The sequence below is a fragment of the Tinamus guttatus genome, unplaced genomic scaffold, assembly GCF_059628265.1.
Source record: "Tinamus guttatus ecotype Peru unplaced genomic scaffold, ASM5962826v1 Tinamus_guttatus_pri_ptg000260l, whole genome shotgun sequence".
NCBI classification, from domain to species: Eukaryota; Metazoa; Chordata; class Aves; order Tinamiformes; family Tinamidae; genus Tinamus; species Tinamus guttatus.
The window spans coordinates 5407029-5425075 of NW_028288794.1; the positions used below are offsets into that span (position 1 = coordinate 5407029).

General features: G+C 45.3%; 1 protein-coding gene across 1 annotated transcript in view; it reads left to right on the forward strand.

The window, feature by feature from the left end:
- The first annotated feature begins 1603 nt into the window (after positions 1 to 1603).
- CHN1 (chimerin 1) overlaps positions 1604 to 18047 on the forward strand; it is an 89444-nt gene continuing 73000 nt past the window's right edge. Inside the window, exon 1 of the mRNA XM_088527040.1 lies at positions 1604 to 1647. Within this exon, the coding sequence (XP_088383166.1) occupies positions 1629 to 1647 (19 nt within the window). The 5' untranslated portion in view covers positions 1604 to 1628. The remainder of the gene's footprint in view (positions 1648 to 18047) is intronic.

Here is an 18047-nt window from a genome sequence, read left to right on the forward strand (position 1 = left end):
AACACCTGTATAACCTAATTGCCCCTGCTGAATGCTGTGGATTTGCACAGCTGTAAGGGACTGGATTTGAGTAAACAATTTTGTTGATCATGCTCAGGCTGGCGTTGAATTCTCAGTACACAGAGCTCTGGCTGAAGGCAAAGCTGTGCTAACAAGTGAGAAATGGTTTTGTCACCAAACTAAGCAGAGGTAATTCTGAGTATGCCCAGGGAAGAGCTGCTGAGTACTAACTGGCCACTGATAAATACCTGAGTTTGGGTAAAAACTGCAAAATGTATAAATGAGTTACACTATGCTGATTACTTGGCATGATGCTGTCTAATCAATTAAATGACTGAAGTTTCAAAACTTGTGGTCCTGGACAGTGACAAACATTGAGTCGGACAGGCTGAACTTCCTCATACATAAAAATTTTGAGGGAAATTCCATGATTTGGCTCTCTTCACAGGGAACGCCTGCTTGTTGACATTTTAATGGAACTTTTCATTGGCCTTTCATCATGCTTTAAAAAGTAATGCTTTTCACAAGAACATCCTTTCTTCTTTTGTACCAGGTATGCGTGGCTCCGAGAAGGTGAAGGAAACACATGCCAATTCCTTACGACTTTCATGAGCCTTGCGGGAGTGCTCAGCAGGGCTACCTGCCGGCATGGGAGCTTACAGGCACCGGGAGAGGCCGCGCTCTCTCCTGGCCACACTAGTTTTCATGGAAATTTTCCTCAGCAGGTGCGTTCTGCTGGTGACAAAAGCAACCTTGGAGCTTAACTGACCTAGAAATTATAGGAAAAATGCACACTTGTTATATTTCCAAAACACTCATGGTTTCCTGAATGTCACGACCACGGCAAGCGGGTGTTACTGACCGTGTCTAAGTGCCATCAGACTGATGTGCAGGGATTTTATTGACAAGCCCAACAGCGCTCACCACAACTGCTGTAAATATTTGCATTTAACTATTTGAATAACTGCAAGGTGACTATGCTAACCAGTAAAGAAACTCATTTCCTTGGTTGGTGATTTTTTTTTTTAGAATTTTTTTCCCTAAGCATGTCCCTTGCCCAAGATTGTTCTTCAGCAAAATGAGCGTTTGTAACTTTGGAGTATTTTATTATATTGCTCCGAACGTATTGGGAAAGAAGAAAGTTAGAGCAGAATAAACAAACTTCAGAGCGCTCCCGCACAGCTGCGGTTTATCGGAAATATCTGCTGTTTTGAGGCAGGGCAGAGCAGAGCCCTGTACCGGGCTCCGCGCGGCGCAGGACAGGGACAACCCGGGGGCAGAGGCCGCGCACGGGACACGCCGCGGGGGCCCCGCGTCCCTGCTCTCCCTCCCGGCGCGCGCCGGGCAGCGGCCGTTGCCACGGGAACGCGGCGGCCCGCGCCGCGCAAGATGGCTGCGCCCCGCGGCGGCGGCGGCGGCGGCGCGGGGCGGGGCGGGGGGCGGCGCGGGCGGCGGTTCCCCCCCCCCGCCGCCCTTCCCCGCTCCCTGCCCGCAGCCGCGGGCGGCGGCGCGGCCGTTCCCGCGGGGGGCGCTCACGGCGCCGCGTGTAACTTTCATTGCAGGCGCCGGCTGCCCGCGGCCCCGCCGCCGCCGTCCGCGCCGCCACGGGGGCCCGCGGCGCCCTCGCCATGGCCCTCACCCTGTTCGGTGAGTACGCGCAGGGGCGGCGGCTCCATTGTTCGGCGGGCGGGCGGGCGCCGCCGCCGGCGCGGGCCCCGCGCGTGCCCTGCGCGCTGCTCCGCGGAGCGCCCCGCGTCCCGCCCCGCGGCCGGGCAGCTCGGGCGGGCGGCTCGGCTGCGCCGCCGCGCCTCGGGGCACGCGCGCGGAGAGCGGGCGGCTGCGCGGGCGAGCAGTGCGGCCATGCGGCTCCCCCGGGGGCCGCCTCAGCCTTGCGCTCTGGCTGCGGGCTCCGTTTGCCTGGTTGTGCTGCGAGCAACAATGCGGGGCAAAGCGAGAATTAACGTGATGGTAGCAGAGCAAACCGGCGGAGTCGCGGTAGTTATTCTGCAAGCAGTTCGGGAGCTCTCGTGTCAGAAGTGGTTTCTAGCAAGCAGCTTTGAGTGAATACCGCTTGTGTGAAGCGTGTTTGTGTTGTTTAGACAACGCGTTTACTTCCTTCCTGTGTAAATAAATAACTTGCTGTTATTTATCTCGTGATGCTTGGGCTGGTGCCGCACCTTAAAAGCATAAAAACGGTTTCCTGAGTTTTTCTTGACACCTGTTATATTATTGAAGCCCATTATGCCCCATCTTAAAACAGGGATGTGTTGTAAACATTTTTTTCTGTGCAGTTAAAAATCTATCTGGTGTTGGATTTAGCTGCAGTATCCTGACTTAAATGTATATTTCCTGCCTGAATTTTCAGGATGCAAAAGATGATAAATCACAGTTTGCAATGGAGCAGACGGCCTCGGTCGTTACAGGCCCTGGTTGTGTTCCCGGGTGCCCGCGAGCCCCAGCGCTTCAGGAGGGCTCTGCACATCAGCACGTGCAGGTGCGTGTCAAACCCTCTACGGCAGGAGCAGGAGGGAGGCTCATAAATAAATGTGACTCCTTGGAAATGGAAACGCCTTGGAGCGGCTCTTCAGCTGTGAATGCAAGGGGGAGAGCCGGATAAACCCAGGAAATAGGTGCGGTGTTTTTGGAGACGAAGTTACAATTGGATTAAGTTACAATTGAGTTACCACAATCTTATGTGTTTGCCACTTGTCCTCTGAGCTGTGGTGGCTTTAACAAAGGCAGACCAAGACATGCTTGCTTTAGGCTTCAAGAAAAGCCTTCAACCTTCACATTGAAGTTTGACTTGCCTGTAGGTTTTTGCATTTTCAGTTAATATAGTGCAGCTGACCTGTGCTAGCTCGTTAATAGACTATTTGATTTGTTTCAATGTAAGCCCCTACCAGAACGGCATCAGCAAATCTGGGGAAAGGCAGAACAAATGCACCTGAATAAGTGTATCTGTTTGGCAGATTGAGCAACAGTAACTGTACTGTTGTAAATGTGCACTTCGCTTGTACCACTAAAATTGTCCTGAGCCTGCAGGTGTGCCAGGGGAGTTCCTGCTTTGGTTCTGCACGTTCACGTGAATTCAGGGTTCGGTGCTGTTTCTTTTCTAACACACATTGATATACACTCGACATGTTTCAGGGCTGCTTCTGATAGTATGTGGAAAAAAGCACGCAAAGTTTAGGATCAGTTGCCACGTCAATTTGGGGAAAAAGATCCAGCAAGTTTGGTGGGTCCCTTCCTTTTGATGTGTGCCTGTGTGCGAGCACAAGGGAGAAGAAAGGGCTGGGAAGGCAGTAAGTAGGAGTAACGTCTTGTAACGTGCTCTGTCTGATGCTCCTCATCCTCTAGCTGTGTCTTTCCAGTCCTCACCTTCCTGCAGGCTGTATGTCCACGGCTGTCTACGTGGAGGATCGCGGGGAGCTGCGGGTGTCCCCCGACTGCGGTGGACACCTGGTGAGTCTGAGTGCGAGCTGCCTGCTCCCTGTGAGCCAAGAGAAGAGCCCGTGGGCAGCAGGTGGGCTGTGGGGAGCTGAAAACCACGTGCTCTAGGTGTCCCTGCTGGAGCAGGGGGGTTGGACCGAATGATCTCTAGAGGTCCCTTCCAGCCTTAACCATTCTATGATGCTGTGAAAACATCCCTCTGCCGCTTACTGCAGCCTCAGTGTAGAACGGCATCCCAGAGCACACCGTAGTCACACAAGTTCATTGCGGCAAAGGTGCTGCTGTGGGTGCAGGGAGTTTGTGCTCTGCAGCATGGCCTTCTGTGATGCCTGTAGGAAGCGGGGCTTCTCCAGTACGCTGAATTTGTGTCGCTGTGGTGGGAAGGTACTTCCAGTGCAGATTTAATGTTACACAAGAGCATACATTTTGGCTGGGATCATGTCAGCAGAGGACTGGGAGGCAGTCAGTGTATTTGAGAGTTGGTAAAACTGCTAGCTGAGCCTGTTGTTCCTGGAAGGAATAGGTGCAATGGATTTGATAATTCATATTTGTGTGTTACCTACCCAGAGCTGGCAGGGATTTTAGAAACTTATTTGCCCATAGAGTAGGGAAGACTTTCCCAGCCTGTGTGTGTGTGCAAATGTGTGGGAGTTGGGTACGGGTCTGTGGGAGGGCAGCATGTGGCTGCACTGGTGGCCTTTGTGGAGGAGTTGAGGCTCCTTGCTGGGTTCACTGGGGAAGAAGCTAAAGGACCGTCTGTCCTCTGGATCTCCATGAGGTAAGAAGTTGCTCTCAAGAGACCAGGTGTGCTCTCAAGAGACCAGCTGTGTTTCTATAACTAGGCTTACCAGAATCTTCCTGTCCCTTGCTGGATATCTCCATCAGCATTTAAAGGCAGCCACTATTGTTCATTGAAAGAAGAGCACTTTTATGTTATGTATTTATACAGTATTTTTATATTATAAGTTGTCCTTACCTTTCATGAATTTGCTTTTTGTTCACTTGTTTGCCAGTCAGCTCGGTTGTGCGGACTTAGGAAGACGATTCAAAATGGTCAGGAGTGCTCTTCCTGAACTTAGTCGTTGTAAGTTATTCATGCTTTCTTGCTTACGTGCTTTCTCACTCCTCCAAAGAATGAAAAATCACCATTATAAATACCGGTGGTTAAGAAAAATGGAATTAAACAGTTTTCATTTTTGAAGCGTTTGTACTCTGAGTGGATACACGTGAATGGTGTTGGAGATGGAGTTGTGGTTAATTTGCTACTCTAGCAGAATTCATTTCCACAGCTCTCATGTAATCTTGGATGGAAATAATTTTCTCTTAATCTATTTGCTATTATGGGAATGAGGCAAACCCTTTAAAATACGCTTTTCCATATTTCAAATGCCAATTAACAAATGGCCATTTTCTATTCATCTGTGGTTACTGTTCTCCATGCAAAGCAGATACTGTCTCACTGCTGCTCACTGCTGTGTGTATAAGCACATGCTTTCTAACATAACAGTCTTGAGGTAAAGATATTGTATAGAAGTAAAATCTATTCAATGTGGTCTGACTAGGTGTTTTGTCTGCTTGGGGAAGTCTTTCAAGTTTTCCTCTGCTTCATTAGCTAAGTCTAAGGAGTACAGAAAGTGAGTGTTCATTAAAGTGGCTTATCAACAGGTGATACCTGAGGATTCACTGCAGGAAACGCTCAGAAATGAAATGAGTCTATTTCTTTCCTTATGTGTAGAGCCTTCTAAGGAGAGGATGTAAATAGATACCTACAACTAAGGCTGGTCTTTTTTTTTTTTTTTTTTTTTTTTTTTTTCCCTGGCCCTGATCTACTCTCAAGATTTGTGGCAATCTGTGATGGTAAAAAAGGACTGACAGTGCCCGTTAGTTGAAGAGACAGTTTGTATTTAAAAAAAAAAATGTTCTTTGAATCTGTTTCTCATTTGGATTAAGTCATGGAAGTTTCTATAGAAAATGTGAATGCGGCGTGTTAGAGAAATAGTGCCCATCACTGATGCTGCTGTGCACACACAAAAAAAGAAAGCATAGAGAAATTTATCACCCCTCTCATCTTATGGTCCTGAGCTTTTGAAAGTGAATGGGTGCTCCGTGTTGCACTGCCTGGATTAGAATCGTTTCACAAGTAAAACAGTGAATTCAAAGTAATCTACTTAGACTGGATAAGGCAGATATCCTGAAGTGTTTTTATCTCTTGCTTAAATGAATTTGACTTCATTCACAGCCAGCTGATGCAGCCTGATTTTTGAGAGAGATTCAAGCAAGTCAATATCTAGTCACACTGGACACTTCATGTTGCCTAATGAGACAATTAAACCAACTTAGGGATGCTAATAGCATATTTCTGACATAGGTAAGGACAGTGTTTTGTTTTGTGTTTTTTAACAAGATTTACAAACGAAGGTGGCTTGTTTTAGAGGTCTTGATTTCCTGACTCCCATTCAGAGATCTGGGAAGGAAAGTGCTCAAGGGCAGGGAATCAAGAGATCATTTTCTCCTAGGTGCTGTGATTACTTACCAAGCTCACAGAACCTAATGAAACAAATAAGCACGGCAACCTTGAAAAGATTTTGCTGGCAGTGCAATGCCAGGAAGAAGCTGAAGGGGAAAATGCTTAGGAACTGGGGAAAGAAGATTAATCCATTAACTGGAAATTGGTATGAATTCATCAAAATGTTAGGAAAGTGACACTAACACTTATAAATGAGGCTGAAAAATTTCAGTCATGACTTCTCAGATTAGAAATGCTCTCGCAGTGCGGTAAGTTCGGGCACACCACTAAACAAATGAGCACGGAACAAAAGGCCTGCTCATAAGCTAGTACGTGGAAGCAGTCTGTGTAGTAGAGCATCTCAGCAAACAGGGCTGAAGTAAAATATACTCTGGGTCCAAAGACAGAAGAAAACTTTTACGGCTTTGCTGATGTACCAAGCAGCTCTCAGGAGGAGCCAGGACTGCTTTTTCCCTGTGAGTCTGGGGTTTCCTCTCACGCCTGTTTGTTATGGACTCAGCTGGTCCTTTCCACCTTGTGGGGTTTGGGGCTTTTGTTTTCTTACTTTACTTCATGCAGGAGATGTACTAAAAGATTGCAGAGTCCACGTAATAAGAAGTACAGATCAGTGTCACGGAAAGTATGCGTCCCTATGCAGAACATACAGTTCTTTAGTTATGACTTAAATACTATTTTATGCAGTAAAGTTAAAGCGTAAATATAGTGCAAGCCTTTTAGGAGACGACGGTTTTTTCCCAAAAATAAAGCGCGTTAAGTACAACGTGACAGGAGTAGGCGCGCGTGCAAGGGCTCCCGAAGCGCCTCGCTGCCTCCTTTGTCCTTTCCCCGCGCTTGGGGCGTTGCATGTTCAGCTGAGGCTGTTCAGCGGCTCCACCGCGCGGACGGAGAGCGCCGGGCGGCTCCGCAGCAGCCTGCTTTGGGCTGAGACAAAACAGAACGAGCCCTGGGCCTGCCCGAAGGGCGGCTGTGTGGGCATGAGAAGAGTATGAGGTGCTCCCTCAGAAAATCAAAAACTGGCCTGGTAATTCGTCAGAAATCAAAGGTCTCCTCTGAGACCTTTGTCCCTGCTTGAGCAGGGGGCTTAGACTAGATGATCTCTAGAGGTCCCTTCCTACCCCAACCATTCTGTGGTTCTGAGAGAACAGGAAAAATCTGTGATATCGCTGGGCTGGACTGTGTCTGCCTTGTACATCTTTATAAATGACAGTAGAAAATTGAAACCCTAGATTTTCCTTTGAAATAAGGAAAAGGCATTTTTAAAAAAGCCACTGAAATATTTTGTCTTCTAAAACACTCAATACTACTAGTGTCTTGTAATTGAGTGGTAGCTGCCCGGATGCTGGCAGAGGCTGGGAGGGGTTTCTGCATGCGGTTTCCAATGCAGGGAGGATTGATCACATCCATCTGGAAAGCAGGAGGTATTCGGTCTGTGTGTGACAGCCTCTGCGAATGTGAAAGAGACGATTGACATAAGGCATTTCCAGTGATCAAAATTCCTTCATTCTATAACTGAATGAAAAGCAATTCCGTAATTTCTGGAAAAGGCACTTATAAAATCCTATTTATTCCCATGAGTGTGTGACTTCTCTGCTATATTCTGGTATATTGCTCCTTAAAGCTTGCTCTTTCTTCCAGCAAGTCCCTGACAAGCTTTGTGGGAAGACCTGAGGCTGCTGTGGGAGTCAGGGCTACTTACAGCTTTTGGCTAAAATTTTATTTGCTGTTGATAGGTTGTGGGAAAGTGCTCTGGCTTTCATATGGCCAAATCTTAGTTCCCTGGGAGAATGCCTTGGAAAACTGCACGCTCTGGTCATGAGCCACAGAATGGAAGTTTCCAGGTAGGTTTCGGCACTCGCAGCAGGAGACGGCCGCGCTGGCGGCCCCAGCGCCCCTGTGGGAAGGGCCACGGACGCGATCGGCTTTGGGATCCGGCTGTGTGTCCCGGGAGCTGACGGGAGGAGCTGGCTGCTTTTCTGTCTCCTGCTCCTTCCCACTTCCTTTTTGCAAGAGCAACCACCTTTAGGCAACCTTGTTCTTCAGGAAGCTGAAATTATATTCATAATTTCAACATAATTTCTGACCTTGATCAGAAACTGGATGTCTTGGGGCAGATTGCTAGGGGGACATTCCTATTCCAAAAGCAAAGGTAACACTGTTTCCTAGAGAATGGAATTGCTTCCTTGCATGTTGGGTACCTGCATCTGTGGCTAGACATGATGGAGTACACCCGCAGTTGCAATCATTTAAATTTTATAGCATCATATAACAAAGTCTATGAACACTGCTGCAGCAGTGGAATAAGTGCTAGGAGGTTATTCCCACCCCAGGTAAATCTGAGTCTTGCAGAACAAAGTAATAGTCCAGTTCTGAAAAATTAACCCCTCATTTTAGTGCAATATCATCAGTTCCTGGCTGTCACATTGGCAGGGTACAAGTTAGTCTCATCAGTGCTGCACTAATACCTGCTAAGTACACAATCCAGAGAAGGATATAAAAGCTGATGATAATTATTTGGTAGGGCCAAATCTAATCCTCCGTATTTTTCCGTGTGTGTTTTATGGCTTCCATATGAATCTAGACATAATGCTTCAGTGCAATGCCGGATCGTTTTTCACTAAAAACAGAACAAAAATCCAGGATGCGGCTCTTCCTTCGCCTCTGGTATAACAACTGAGCATGCACTCAATAAAGGAAGCGTAATTTTGGCATAGCAATTAATTTTACTGATTTCCTTTTCAGGTTTTACAAAACGTGTATTTATAAATGTGGCCGAAGGTATTGAAAAAAGTCTGTTTTAATAGATGCAGAGAGATATTTTAAGTTAGTAATTCTTTCCTAGTGAGAAAACATTTGAAAACTTTGTATTGAACTTTGTTCCTATGCAAGAATTTACAGGGTAAAGAAATTAGGTGCTTGTTTATTGTTGCACTCATTGGTAGTGCAATTAAGTAAATAAGAGTACGTAAGTATGCAAAGGAAAATTACCAACGCAAAAAAGCAAACAGAGAAAGGAGGAAAAAACGTGTCTTATTTTAATCATGAGATCTCATGTGTTCAACTATACTGTTGTTTTGTTGTGGTTAGTGGGTATTCCCTAAATCTACTGCATTTCTGCCCACTTCACTTTGATATCACGGAACACAACAGTAGGTCACAACCCCCTCCCAACTGCCCCTAAGCTAAGCAGTAGCTTAGTGGAGCATCTCTTGTTCTTTTGGGGTTTGTTTGTTTGTTTTGTTGAAACAACAGTGTGTAAAGACTTTCTCTCTCAGTGCACCTCGCAGTAGGCATCGAGAAGCAAATCGAGAAGATTATTCTGTCCAGACTCGCTCTTGTGCAGGCACAGAATCTGTAACAGGTGACGTCAGGCCCCCGTTTCACTGCCGTGCTGAGGCCTGGGCAGCAGCAGAGGATGCTCCGCTCCTAGGCCTGCAGCATAGGTGGAATTTTATGAGAAGCCAGAAGAACCTTTTCTGTGTGTGCTTTTTGCCATTTCTTGGGGCTTTATTAGCAATTTTCTTTGGTAAGTTTTTTTTTTGCAGCACTCTGCGTCCTAGCAGTCCCCATCCAGCCACCTTAATAAGCCAAAATACTTCTTTAAATTTCAAACTGGATTTTTGATCCATCACAGTCTACAGCTCTCCATTTTTTTTTATGTCTTTTTTTCATGCCGCCAAATGTGGTGATAGACTTTTATTTTTTTTTTTATATATATATATATATATATATATATATAAAGTCAGTGTAGATCTAAATATACCAAAAAGCAGCTCTCTAGAGAAGCGATGCTACCTAGAGGATTATTGGGTTGGCAGATTTAGGGTAGAACACAGTTATTTCCTCTCTTTGTGCTTCTGCTTCTCTTGCCAACCACTATTCATATTTTCTATTTAGAGATCAAGTTTAGTAGGACAAAGTTTGGTTTTTGCTTGTGTCCATTCCCATGAGGTCTCCTTTCCAGTAAGGATGTGTTGGTATTCCAGAAATACACATAGTTGTTGAAAACTTCATTTTTTAACAAAGTACCATGATAATGTCTTATGTTTCTGGTTTATTTTATTTATAAAATGAGAGGTATTAAACACAGGCTTCTGTTATTTACAGATCCATTTGTCTGTCTTTTGATTAATGGAAAAAGGAGCAACAACTTTAGAACAGAGACAAGAAAATCATGTGAATGAAATATCTGAGGAAAAAAAAGGAAGAGAAAAAGAAAACAAAACAGGGGTTACCCTGAAAAGGACGTGTAGGTTGCTGTCAAGTATTGATCCCACAGGGTTTTCCAGGCAGCTCTCCTGTGCAATAAATGGGAGAGACATTTTTTGCTATAGTGCTTTGACCGCAGTGAATTTTTCAGCTTCCCTGGCAGGAGCATCATACTTCATGCCACCATATATAGCCACCATTAAAGGCTATATATGAACACAGAAAGAGGTAAGGTATGAAACCACTAGCTCTCAAACTGGCAAATGGAGAATTACGTTTGGAATAAAAAACATAATTCCAGTTAAAAAAAAAAAAAAAATCCAACCATATTCTGTCCATTTCCCTTTCTCTAAGCCTGCCAATAACATTTTTTAGGAGCTTCCTTCATGACAGTGTAAAATGATCCTGGTTCCAGGCAAGGGTACTTTACTTGATCATCTGCCCTCTGCCTTCCTACCGTGAGCGTCAATGTATTGCAGCTGTTCTGGAAATAAGGATGAAAATACAAGTGCATGAGCAATAACATGGCTGATTGACAATTATTTTAGAAAATGAAAAATCTGTTTCTAATAATGACAGTAATAGCTTTTCTGCAACTCTGGTCTAAGTGTATAAGTAGGTTATGTCTGGGGAAAGCAATAGCATCTATTAGACCATCTGACATAGTTGGAAAAGAGAGACATACTTGAGAGCACGAGTCCGTCAGGATCTGCTCTTAATTTTCTCCAAGTAACTTCTTTTTTTGCCTCGGGGTGGATGAAAGGGTGAGTTTTGTTTGGTCTTGTTTTTCCCACAATAAGATATAGAATGCACAGCAGTTGTCTTGGTCTGAAACACAGGGAGTGACAACTTTCCAGTAGATTTTACCAATGGATAGAGGCAGCATCAACACTGTTCTTTGTTGTCATTCACCTTTTATTAAACCACAGTGTTGTATTTAAAAGTGGGTTTTAGAGCAGGCAAGTGCATGTATGTTCATTATTTCAGTGCTGTATGTGAAGAAAATTTAAAGCAACCAGGCTACCAATGATAAAATGTGTCTCCCCAGTCAGTGAATGTATTATGTAATGGATAGAGGGGTTATATTGCAGAGATGCTTGAAAGCTCTTCCTTTATTTAGGGTTTCTTCCACTGGAACCTTGCTGGACAGACTTCTTAATCAGGTGAAAGGATTAATTTATAGATGGAAGACACTTTTATAAAGTATCTTATTGTTCTTTTATAATTATTAGTGGGACTGTTAGAATATTTGAGTAGTCAAGCTGCTCTGCAACTTCCCTGCTGGATATTTTAAGAGAAATCACATCAGCAATATTTATTTTTGAGGATGCTTTCAGACTCTGACTATAGAAGTTGTTGCTGCTAACAGTTGTGGTAAAACTGATGATCTTTTTGTTTTGTTAGTATTTGGAAGGACTAAAACAAGAATGATGGAAAATGAGTGAGATCTCTGGGCAGAAGGATTTTTAAAGTAAGAGAATAAGAATTTTTTTCAAAGCAAGCAAGCAAAAGCAGGAAAGGAAATGCAGGAGGGGAAATACTGCTTTCTCCTGGCCATCATTCTGGAATCATTGCTGGAAGCAAAGCAGTTTAAGAAAAATTAGCTTTGATAGATGATTCTGGTTTTCTTTTTCTTTTTCCAAGGAAACTTTTAACTGGGATCAAAAAGAGTGTGTCAGTGTCTCCAGTGAAAACCGGCCTGGATTTTAGCTTGGGAAATTTGATTGCGGTGTTCAAGTTTGTTTTACCTTTTATTGATCTGAATTGCTCAAAGACTTTACCATCCTTATATACAAAATCTTTGGACAAATTATTAGAGTGTGTGATTCATCCAGTAATGCCATATTTCTGTTGTTCTTGAGCACAAAAACTTTGTTTGCAAAAGAGCTTTTAAATAGCACTGAAGAAGTACAGGGAACTGCCCCCAACCCACGTTCCTTCAGCAGTCTGGGGCAGCAGCTACATTCAGTTTTACCGTAATTGGTTTTTTAATTATTTTTTTTCAAGTTTGTTTTTGTCTGAAATAGACAGATTTAAAAGACATTAATTTTTTTCAGCACCTCCACTAGAAGGAGGTGTTTTTTATATAAGTCAGACATTTCAAAATTCCTGTGGGCCTTGGAGCTAACCCACAGTGCTGACCTAGAGCAGGGGGCTGTAGACAGCCGCAGTCCGGCTGTTGTCACTATCCACAACTGAATAACCCCTTGAGCTGGGTTAGGCAGCGTTTCCCATGGTTTGTCCTTCATTTGAGAAGAGAAATGGTATTCCAACAAAGGTTGGAAGTTGGCTTTTGTTATCCTGAAGGTGTGAGGGAGACTGCTGTAAACTGAGAGTAAAATTGGATTTTATTTGTTAAATGTCCACAAGGTGGCACTTTTTACCTCTCTGTTTGAGATATGTTTTTTTATACTTAGAGCAACCCCAAGAAGTAATTTAGAGGTTTTGAAACGTCTCTTAAACAGTCAGCTAACTCCGCTTCCATGGGAAGTGGATTTTCCTTCCTTACAAACTAGCGTCTAGAGAAGGAGGCCCACAGTTGTGTCTTCTGCCTACCATTGAACACATGGAAACTCCAGCTGTTAGGAGCCCCAAAGTAAAATTCAGTTGTTTTTGATTTTTGATTTTTTTTTTGCTATAGTGGATTTCTGACCTCTTTTTTTCCATTTATAAAATAACCTCTTAGTCAGATGTCACTGTGTTCATCAGGCAAAGGCGAATAAAAACACGTACTTTCCTTGCATCAGTTCAATGGAAGTTTGGAAACTGATCTTCTGCGACCTGCTCTGCTAACCTATTTTATTTAGATACAGATATCAGATTTACTGGATGGCTATTCACCAGCAGCACTGGTAAGCAGAAGATTCCTCATTAAAGTTTCCCTGTTATTCACAGAGAAGCAGTAAGATTAAACCTGCCAATAAAAGGCGTTGAACTCTAGCCCTTGTCAGCGGGTGCCTTTTCTTCAACCCCATTACAAGTACTTCCATTGATTTTCTTTTTCTTTTTTTTTCTTCTGCAGATGAGACCTCCATAGAAACCAGGGTGGCAGTGAGTTCTTTTCCATCCCCCTCCAGGAGGGCGAGTGAATAATTCAGCGCGCGGCGCCTCGGAGCCCCATGGCTGTGGCTGAGGGGCTCCCGCGAGCCAAGCGGCCGCTCGGTCAGCTCGGCCGCCGTGGAGTGGCCTGGAGAGCTCCCGGGGGGCTGCGCACAGCTGCTCTCCCTTAGCCATGTTCATCCCAGTGTCACACCTTGGAAGCCAAGATATCTGTTAGGGATAGTGTAAGCAAACTTGTGAAGAACAAAGAAAATTAGCTAAGTTTTGTCCCATTATAACTTTCCTTCAAATTGTATTGTATTCTTCTGCTCTTCCCAGATGGCAGTTTTTTTTTTTCTCTCTCTCTCATTTTTAGTGTGAGGAAAACACTCAGCTGTGGGTTTTTTTTTTTTTTTTTTCCCCCCCACCTTTCTTGCTCAAATATTTTAGGCCTAGACATTGGGCCATGTGCTTTGGATAGTAGGGCACCGAGGACAGTAGCCACGTGGGCCCAAGACCAAGGCAAGGAAGAGGAGCAGATGCCTCTCACTGGTGCCACGCGCTGCCTGTGGACATGGGGCTGGGTTGTTGCCTTGGCAAAGCGCCTCGTGTTCCTGACGTTCCTCCGAGGCCGCCCGGGACGGGTGTTTTTGTCCTGGGTGTTAGTTGACACAACGCCTGTTCCCCACACGGTGACTTGTACAGTCGGACAGGGTGCCCTGAACCAGAGACGTGCCTCAGGGAAGGCAGGTTGGGCCATCCTGGCCCCCACGCGTCTGGGGAGTGTGTGGAGCTGTTGGCATCTGCCTCTGTGTTGGTGTGAGCGTCACTGACTGCTTAGGTGTGTGCGGAGCGGGGCAGAGAGCTGGGGATTTACCTGAAACCTCTTGTGCTCAAGTACCTCTCTGTAGGTGATGGGGTTTGCTGCTTGTGACACGGTGCTGGCAGGTCTGAAAGTCCTCAAGGCTTTTTTCCTTTAATTCAAAGGAATTCATGTGTCAAGGACATTATTAAAGCAGCATCAAAAATCTGGAAGCATCAGTTGTCATTGCTGCGTGTAATGGATTATGTTGTACATGCTGGAAGGATGAAAAAAATAGCCTGAAAAATCCTCAGCTCTGCAGGTATCTTCGATCCGGAACGGAAACTCTGTGATGATGTAATTGCTGTAGCAACGAAATCCGTGGTGTTTTCCAGATGGGTCCAGGTCACGTGTGCTATGGGCATTTTGTAATCGATTTCTTTGTTTTCAAGAGCTATTAGGTCGTGTTTTTATTCGGTCAAATTTATTTCAGCTAATTCTCCTTCCTCCTTCCCCTCTGTTTCCCTCTGGAAATGCTGCCTGCGCTGCTGGATCAGCACTGAGTGCTGACAGCCAAGTGTCACCCTGAAATCCTGGTACTGGAGCCCGTCTGGCTTAATCCTGCTGGCTGGGGCAGTGCAGTATCCAGCCTTTAATTACCTTACTGCTATTTGAGCTTTATTTTAGTTGGAGCACACAAAAGCCCTAACTGCTAGGGCCTGTTTGGCTGCTGCTAAAACATTTTGTGATGGCTGGACTTCATCTCTGCAATGCTGGCTCTCATGTGCTGAAAACAGGGAGGGAGCAACATTTTCCTGGCTGTTTTGTGGCTCGAGAATCTCCTCAGCAAATAAATTCTGGCTCTATTTCTGCAGGTCAGCTGATCTCATGCGCATCCCCAGGGTATTTGGAAGGTGCTAATAAGCAAGCCTTTGAGGTTGAGGAGGGGTTTTTTAGAGGGTGTTTTTGGGCACACAGAGGAATCCTGTTGCAGGGGTCGTCAGATGGGCTCGTCAGGCCCCTCTCCAGGAGTTATGTTTTGACACACGTTGCTACCACACAAAGCAAGATACAGCATCTTCAAACACATGCTCACACTTGCTGGTTAGGGCCCAAGGCCATAGCACTGAGAAAAATTTCTCCTGTTTTCTTGTGTCTGTTCTGAACAAATCCAGGACAACAGAAGGGTTTAACTCATGTGTAAGAAAACAGTAAATACGATTTTCTTCTTTGGATCACTTTCCTGCTACCGAGGCTAAGAACTGCCCTCTTCCACAAGGTGAACTGTTTGATGGGATGTTGCCAAACAAAAACAAAGTTTGGAGGGAAAGCTGCAGTGTCAGCAGAGCTGGTTATTTCCTTGTAGCCTGGTGTGACACATGGCTGCAGCTGCTGCTGCTGGGAAGGATGTGTGGGAACGGAGAGGGAAAGCTGAATTTTCCAGGGAACCTCACAGTGAGCTCTGCGCTATGCTATGGGGTTGCTGTGCATGGTTAAGCCACTGCTGCTCTATCCTACAGCTGGTTGAACTTCCATGGGGGGATAGAAAGTCCCGTTTCGAGGGGAACGCTTTTATCCTTCCTATAAAAGGAATACACGGAGACAAGCAGTCTAAACAGTGCGAGGCAATACTAATGGTTTTTGTATCCGTGGTTAGAATGCTCGCTCTGGAAGTGCTAAAGTTGTCCAGATTATATAAGGGATAAAGTAGATGTGGGCATGAAAGACCAAAAATAATGAAAGGAAATACTACATCGCAGTGTCACAATTAGTCAAGTCTGTGTTTATGGAAAAAATCCGAGATGCTCTCGGAGCATTTGTATCTGTGTATGAACTGCTCCTAACTGGCTGTGTGACTTTCCTGTCAGCAGAGGCCCTTCTGTGGTGCTCGTGTGTGCTTGTGGCAGTCGCCCTGTGCTGCTCCCTGCTTCCCTCGCTGCCGACAGCTCCTCACGAGCTCCGTACTTCCCTCTGCTCCCGTTCCTTTGTGTGCACGAAGGAGGCCCCGCTGGCTCCACGAGCGTGTCCTTCCCACCGGGATGGCTCTACCCGGAGAGGCTCTGTCGGCGGAGCCGCGGCTCCATCCTCTGCCTCTGCTCCCCACAGGGAGAGAAAACACCCCGGTTTGGGCAGCTCCCAAGGCTGCCGTGAGCAGAGGGGAGGTGCCGGGTGGGAGCTGCCGAGCCGGTACCTGGGTCGGGGATGAGGTGTCCGGGGTGCTGGGAACCCCGGTGAGAGCGGAGGTCTTGCGGGAGCTGCAGACTGCCGCAAACCCTGCCAGGGAAAGCGCTGAGAGGTGGGCAGTCTGTCACACAGGATACAGTGCAAACACAGGTCCGTGCCTGAGCTAGGAGCACAGTGGCGCCTTCGGCTCTCGTGACCCACCAGCTCTCGTGGCTCTGGGCAAGGGGCTTGTCTGCAGGCCCAGCTCGATCCTGGCCTTAGCTTGGGAGCATCGAATTGTTCTTGCAGGCTAAAAGGCCTGTGACTGTGTCTTGTATGCTGCAGCATTCCCCACCATGCCCCTTAAAGTTCTGGAGAATTCCAAAGCTGTCACTGCCTGGAATAGAGGAAAATAATCAAACGTTTTCATTTTTAAAGGTTAGGAAGATTATTCAGCACCTGTCAGCTTATCCAGACTTGGTTTGAAATTGCAATTTATGTGCACGGACAGTGTGCTTGATCTAAAAATGTATTTGCCAGTGAGCGGGACCTTCGTGCTGGCAGAAATCTCACTGCTGTTGGTAGGATCACATCTGGACAGAGTTTGTGGCATTCTTTTATGCATTTGGTTTTTTGGTACTCATAACTTTTGGGGAAAATCAGCTTTAAAATTCAATTTCGTGTAAGATAGAAAATACAGCTAAGGTAAAACGTGATGTACAGCTTGTAGAAAACGATGTGATCTTATCCTGGAAACATGTAGCAGAGCTTAGATACCACACTGCTGGGGGCTGCAGCAGAACCTGAGAACTGACAGGGGAGAGTTTATTGCGCTAATTAGGCGGTGCTGCAGCATTAGTGAGAAATGTATTTTCAGTTCAGCATTTTCTTTAGTCTCTTATCGTGTCTTGTAGTGGTTTTGAGATATTTTTGGATGCCTAATTGGAGATGTCATACATGGAAACCTGCACTGTGTGAAATTTAAACCCTTTTCCTAGTTAAGCATTCCTTAATGCTGATAGCTTGCTAAATCTTTGGACCGCAACAATTGACTTCTAAAAACAGGTAACTGCCACCAGACCCATCTGAGGCGAGCAGTCATTCTCTTTCGTTTTGTACAGCAGAGTGACTTTCATGCTAGAAGAGTTCCTGCACAGGAACAAAAACTGCAGAGCCCCTTCCCTGCACTGTTGTTCCTGCCCTGTACCTGCTGCTAGAGTATTTTATCAGATAACTTTTTTTTTTAATTTACAATTTACAATAGAAATGACCTTTTGTTTTTCATTGCCTCGTGTGGGGATGGCCTAAGGGTTTTGTGGCAGCGTTAAGGCAGTAAAGCTTACAGGCAGATTTTCTAACAAAATATTTATGCACAGCTGCATATCATAAATCATTCCTTCCACTTTCTGAACGTTAAATGTTTCTTATACGAATGTTACTGCTGCTGATATCTGGCTTTAACCAGGTTTGGGGTGGTTTTTTTTTTTTTTTTTTTTTGGCACAAATATTGTTGCTTTTCGGTTTTATAATCATGCTGCCCTTGGCTGTAACACTTATACAGCTTGAGTGCAAGCAAAGGTAGGGTAGACTGCCAAAATATTTTTATTTTCTTAACAGTTAGCTCATATTTTAAAAATACACTGCATATTCTCCTTTACTTACATAATTTATTTGTAAATCAAACTGATGCATATGTTGCCTCTAAATAAATCATAGCAAGGAAAAAAACAACAGCGAGTGGGGTAGAAATCGCCTTCTGGGACTAAACCTACGGGTTCTGCCGTTTTCCCATGTGGCATTACAGTGCAAGGGATCCCGTTACAATGTTTCTGGAATGAATCTACTTGCACTGCTTTAATT